At 34.0% G+C, this 6,331-nt stretch overlaps 1 protein-coding gene across 1 annotated transcript; it reads right to left on the bottom strand.

Annotated features, from left to right (window-relative positions):
• Positions 1-1,981: 1,981 nt before the first annotated feature.
• On the bottom strand, positions 1,982-3,932 carry LOC145036671 (cytochrome P450 71AV8-like). The gene is made up of 3 exons (XM_078985138.1): positions 3,740-3,932; positions 2,904-3,622; positions 1,982-2,798 (listed from the first exon to the last, which is right to left on the bottom strand). The coding sequence occupies exons 1-3, from the start codon at positions 3,882-3,884 to the stop codon at positions 2,172-2,174; spliced, it is 1,491 nt and encodes a 496-aa protein (XP_078841264.1). The 5' UTR covers positions 3,885-3,932; the 3' UTR covers positions 1,982-2,171.
• Positions 3,933-6,331: the final 2,399 nt, after the last annotated feature.

Raw genomic sequence — 6,331 nt, forward strand, 5'->3', positions numbered from 1 at the left:
AATAAAAATAAAACTGAATTTTATGGATCTGATAGCCCATCACATCGTGGTAAACAATTACCATGTCGTGGTAGAGCAAAATCGTAGGTCACCATGTTGTGGTGAAAGTGACCACGTCATGGTGGCGGAAAAGAAAGACAATTCTTTTTTCTTCTCCTTGTTCAAGTTCAATGATTGTATCAATTCAATAGAAAACTAAACCTACGCTCTGATACCACTGACGGGTATTATGCAAAACATATAATTCATATGTGTCCTTGCAACCCTAGTATTTGATCTATGTTTTCTCTAATTGAACATACAACTTTGAAAAACAAAATAGAAACCCTAGAACACTAGTATATTTTCAAAAAATACAAATAGGGTTAGAAAAATCAAACCTCGATTGTTGTTGGTAATAACAATGTAAATCTTTGTGTTGTTGAAGCCTTGAGAGCAAGCGTTACAAATGTCAAGCCTCTAGTGGTTCACACCCAACACTAGCAACGAAAGATGATTGAGGAAGAGGAAAGATGCTCTAAAATTCGGCTAGCCCTTCAAAGGAACATCTAGCCGAAATTTCTACGGTTGACGCTCTATTTATAGTGCAATCAGGAAACCTTAGATATGCTCAAATCAAAGATTATCTTAAATCGGGTAATTACCCACTTTCCTGATTATCTACCAGGGATTATTCTAGATTGCCTCTTGCTCAACTATTGAACAATTACACTTCAACCCCTACACTTTAAATTAATCTTTTTAATCCCAAATTTAATTCCAATTAATTTTTGATTAAATATTAAATAAATATTACTATTCTAATTAATATATTATTTTCATAATATGTTAACAAATTATATATTTCAATTTATTAAACAAATAATAAATCAACATCTTTCTCCAAAAATCATTTTCTCTAGTTTTTAGTCTTGAGGGCAACCCAAAAGAATTGTGTTACTATCAGTTCAAATATATATCAATTATAGTTATGAGTTTAGACACCTAACCTAACAATTTATTCTTACAATATTTGGTCTTGAGTTATAAAGCTCCAAATAGAGGTTCACAAATGCCCAATCCTTCAATCCAAATCCGATCCAACCAAAATTTGATTCGGATCCGATCGAAGTCCGATTTGATCTGATTTTTGGTAGGTCTTACTGGATTTATGGTAGGATTTGGACCCACTTTTTAATAAATTCGGTTTGCGATCCAGTATCAAATCTGATTTTGCCCATAGGATTAGGATTTGGTCTGAATCCGGTTGACGATCCAAAACAATTCGATATGGATAAAAGTCGTTTTTAACCAAATTCGGTTTTCGAATCAGACCATATCCATACAGTGATCAGGTTTTGGTGTGCACCTCTAGCTCTAAACGTGGATACTTAAAGTTGTTAAAATTTCCATAAGCTTTTTCATCACTTTTGTCCAACTCTGTACACTTATATTATCTTCAATAAAGTTTGAATTGAGGTGGTTCTTTTTATTTCATTTTCTTATTATGTCCAACACAAAGTACTCTTTTGCCCTTACTCATTTTCTTGTTTTTAAGACATGGTTTTGTAGCCTTAAAGTTGGCTACTTTATCATTTATGTGAAATTTACAACTTTCATTTTCCTTTCACTTTTGCCCTTGTGTATTATCCACTTATTTTATAAACACTTTAACTTATTATATATCATATATGGGGAATTTTTATCATTGGTTCTCGTATCAATAATATAAAATGAACATTATACCCTTTTGATATTTGCCTTTTTTTAAGCGTAGGGGTGGGTGGGGTTTGGTAGGTGTCCATCTTTTTTATTTTTTTAATTAATAAAATATTAAATAAATCTTACAAAATATATAATAATCAAATTAAAATGATGTAATGATCTATTTAAGTTTAACAGAACCTTATCCGGAAAAAAATATCTTGCATGTTTTGGACTCGCAGTATAAATTGGAATCTTTTTGAATTTTATCCGCAAACCTAGAGACCAAATTTGCAGATTATGTAAAAATAAAATATAAACACATGATTTTATATATAATTGGGTAGAATACAAGAAAATGGCAACACACAAGAATGAAATACATCAGCATTAAATCCTTCAAAGTTGTCAATTGATCAAGATGTGCCCCCAGTAAAGAACGAATTAATGGATTGTGGATCAATTCTACTATATTTAAATGAATGTCATTATGTAGATGCCTTAAGTGTTTGGAAATCCGTTGGAACTAGTAACAACTCGGTCTTTCTTTGGACAGTGGCTCCAAAGCTCTCAGTCATGTCCAAATCTTCAAATGCTTTGCCATCGGGGAGCTTCCAATTGAAGTAGTAAAGTATATGAGCCAAAGGAAGTTCCACGTTGGCTAGACCAAGGGCAGCTCCAGGACACATTCTCCTTCCTGCACCAAACGGGAGATACTCATACTCTGAACCCATTACAGTGATGGAGCTCTTTTCGAATCTCTCTGGCATGAAAGTTTCAGCATCTTTCCAGTATTCAGGATCCCTGTTTATAGCAAACACATTGACAATAAGTTTTGTCTTGCTTGGTATGTCGTATCCCCCCAACACACATGGTTCCCTACACTCTCTAGGCATAACCAACGGTAGTGGTGGGTGCAACCTCAATGTTTCTTTGATCACTAGCTTTAGGTAGTTTAGTTCTTGTATATCTTCCTCTTGGATCCTTTCCTTTCCATTTAGTGCTTGCCTTAGTTCTGCTTGAACTTTCTCCATCGCTCTTGGACACCTTATCAATTCAGAGATTGCCCATTCAATTGTGGCTGATGATGTATCTGTTCCAGCTCCAAACATATCCTGCATCATTTAATCACATCTGTCAGTTTAAAGACATCTAACCAAAGAGTACAATGAAAATAATAAAGATTACTACGCATCTGGAGATATGCTACAAGTACATACCAGAATGACTGCTTTGACATTGTCAGCTGTCAATGGAAACTCAGCGCTTTCTTTCAGTCTTAACAGAACATCAAGTAGAGTCTCCTGTGATGAGCTTGTACGATTTCCAGGGTGCTCGGAGATGATATTGTTGATCAAACTGTCAAGCTTATTGTGTATGTTGGTTAACTTAGCTCTCTTCCCTGAAAGGTGGTGAAGTAACTTTTTGGAAGGAAAGATATCCGCCACATCAAAACCTCCAGTCAACCTTAGTATTTCTTTTACTAATTCGGTAAATTTCATTTGGTCTTTTATTCCTTTACCAAACGCTGCCCTACTAAGTATGGTAGCAATCATCTTGAAAATGTTTTCTGAAAGATTGATTGGTGATCCCTGCCCAGTGGATCGTATATGCTTAACCAGATTCCAACACTCCTCCTCACGAAGGGATTGAAAGGACTTCACTTTCTTGTTACTCAAAAGCTCCAAGGTGCAAAGCTTTCGCAACTGCCTCCAGTATTCACCATAGGGAGCAAGGACAATATCGGTATTGTGGTATGCAACAATCTCACCGGTTAAAGTCTCCGGTCTGTTTGCAAAAGTAATATCATACGTTGTCAGAACCTCTTTTGCCCAACGTGGGGATGAGACCACGATAGTGGACACTTCTCCTAGTTGTAGATGCATGAGAGATCCATGTTTCCTTGCTAACTCCATGACACCACGATGCGGCATCGTACCTATTAAAAGATGGTTTTATCAGCCTAAGGAATCATTTCAATGCAAAAAAAATTGATGAGATTAAAATGTGAAGGATCCATAAATAGAGATTCAGAAAAAGATAACATATAACATACCGATCAAATGATGCATGTGTCCGATTAATGGGAGTCTCCATGGCTCTGGGAGCAAGTTTTTCTTTGATTTGGGACGTGTTACTAACTTGAAAAGGGTGAAGATGATGATGGCAAGGCCAAGGGTAGTGGTGACAGAGATCTCCATTGTTTGAAATGGAGAATAGTCGATTTGTTTTGGAATGATTTTGAGACAATAAATGCCACGCTCTTATATAGAGATGATAGGTATGCTGTTGCTGTTGTTTTATGTTTTCGTGGAAATATTGGTGATTCCTAGAAGCTGCGATAGTAGATAGCCATTATCGACCTCGGTATGGGCGCTATATGTTGTTTTGTGTTCTCAACATACCATAGTTGACTTGCCCTGGCTGCCGTCAGTACATAAATTCCACAGAACATTTGTCAGCTTTCACTTGTTTACTCCAACTCTCCTTTCTTATTATTATTATCATTATTATTATTATTATTATTATTATTATTAATAGTTAATACATTTAACTAATTCTAATCTTAATTACTTAAACTGATAAATGATGTAAACTAATTAATTTATATATAATATTTATAATAATTTATCAATTTGTTTCATAAACCAAGTTCAATTGTTTTTTCTTTTGTTATTTTTAATTATTTTATTATATATACGTGACTGCAATATTCATATCATACATTATACTAAGTATTGTGTCAAAAAAGATAAATTAAGAACATAACCAATTAACCAGAATTGGAATATATGTAAAAAATTCAAAGAATATAATATGAAAACCTAAAAGGTGGAATTTTCAGTTGTGGCAACGTGAATTATACATAAATATAATATAAAAACCTAAAAGGGGAGTTTTCACGTGTGGCAACTCATGGAATATACACAATTAAGTTATTAAGAGTATAAGACAAATATAGAAGTTGATGGGTAGCAGCCCCTTTTTTAAATTCTCATGCTTCATATTTTTGACAGTGTATCAAATGATCATTTTTCGGTTTGGTGGTAAATTTTTAAAGAAACCGAAAGATCATTTACTTCTAAAAAGTGTGGTTTTCCTACAAAATTTAGTAGCATCAAACAAATTTCTCTACTTCCTACACATTATTGAGGAACTTTAGTGAAAAAAGTGTTTATGATATTTCCTCAAAAGTTCCTCAGTAACAAGTAGGTTATACCGAGAAATTCTCCATCGTCGAAATCCTCCCGGTATATCACTACTAGAAAAAAGGGTGTTTTCCTACGGATAATAGCTACGGAAAAATTTCCGTAGCTAATTAGCTACGGAATGGCTACGGATTAGTTACAGAATGGGACGCCCTAATTTAGTAACGGAATAGCTACAGAATAACTACGGATGCTATTCCGTAGTTATTCCGTAGCTAATTAGCTACGGAATAACTACGGATGCTAGTCCGTAGTTATTCCGTAGCTAATTAACTACGAAATAGCTACGAAATAGTTACAGATGTTAACCCGTAGCTATTCCATAGCTAATTAGCTACAGAATGGCTACAGAATAGCTACGGATACAATATTAAACCATTAAATGAGTAAAGGATCTCGAATGTGCAAACGAGTTTATGAACACTATTAATAACTATAAGTTGTTAAAAATAAAGATAATCATGTATAATAGAAGTGGGAAAAAAACAAAGAGAAAAAAACGATGTTTAATGCGAAAAATCAAAAATAAGAAAAATCCGTAGCTACTCCGTAGCTAATTAGCTACGAATTAGCTACGGAATTTTTTAATTTTCTACTTTCCGGGCACCAAACGTCGTTTTTTTCGATTCGTTTTTTTACACCTCTACTATACATGATTATATATACTTTCACCAACTTATAGATATTAATATCATTCATAAAGTCGTGTGCACCTTCGGAATCAAGTATTCGTTTCACAGTTTTAACAATGTAATTATTATACTTTTCACCAAATTGTGATGAATTTATTTTTGTATATGTATATTTACATACATGAAAGAGTTGTGGTATATGTGTACGTGTATGTGTGTATGTATACGTGTTTGAGCGTATTTATATGTGAATGTAGATCATAAGCGTGTTAAACCATTAAACGAGTCATGAATCTCGTATGTGTACACGACTTTATTAATGATATTAATAGCTGTAAGTTCGTGAAAATATAGATAATCATGTATAATGGAGGTGTGAAAAAAAACGAAGCGGAAAAAACGACGTTTGGTACCTGAAAAATGGAAAAGAAGAAATATTCGTAGCTAATCCGTAGCTAATTAGCTACGGATTAGCTACGGAATTCTAACAGAAAGCATATTCCGTAGCTAATCCGTAGCTAATTAGCTACGGAATAGCTACGGAACAGGATTTCCGTTAGAATTCCGTAGCTACTTAGCTACGGATTAACTACGGATATTTCTTATTTTCGATTTTCTGGGAACCAAACGTCATTTTTTTCGCTTCGTTTTTTCACACCTCTACTATACATGGTTATCTATATTTTCACTAACTTATAGCTATTAATATCGTTCATAAAGCCGTGTGCATATACGAGATCCATTACTTGTTTAATGGTTTAACATAATAATTCTTATGAATACGTTCACATACATCTCACAAACACG

Source organism: Lactuca saligna, chromosome 3 (genome assembly GCF_052625555.1).
Source record: "Lactuca saligna cultivar CGN05327 chromosome 3, ASM5262555v1, whole genome shotgun sequence".
NCBI lineage: Eukaryota > Viridiplantae > Streptophyta > Magnoliopsida > Asterales > Asteraceae > Lactuca > Lactuca saligna.

Bases quoted from the DNA above. Each gene is read 5' to 3' on its own strand.
- LOC145036671 (XM_078985138.1), bottom strand. From the start codon at position 3,884: ATGGAGATCTCTGTCACCACTACCCTTGGCCTTGCCATCATCATCTTC. The intron at 3,623-3,739 runs GTATGTTATATG...ATCTTTTAATAG, and splicing joins ACACATGCATCATTTGATCG to GTACGATGCCGCATCGTGGT. The intron at 2,799-2,903 runs GTATGTACTTGT...TAAATGATGCAG, and splicing joins ATGTCAAAGCAGTCATTCTG to GATATGTTTGGAGCTGGAAC.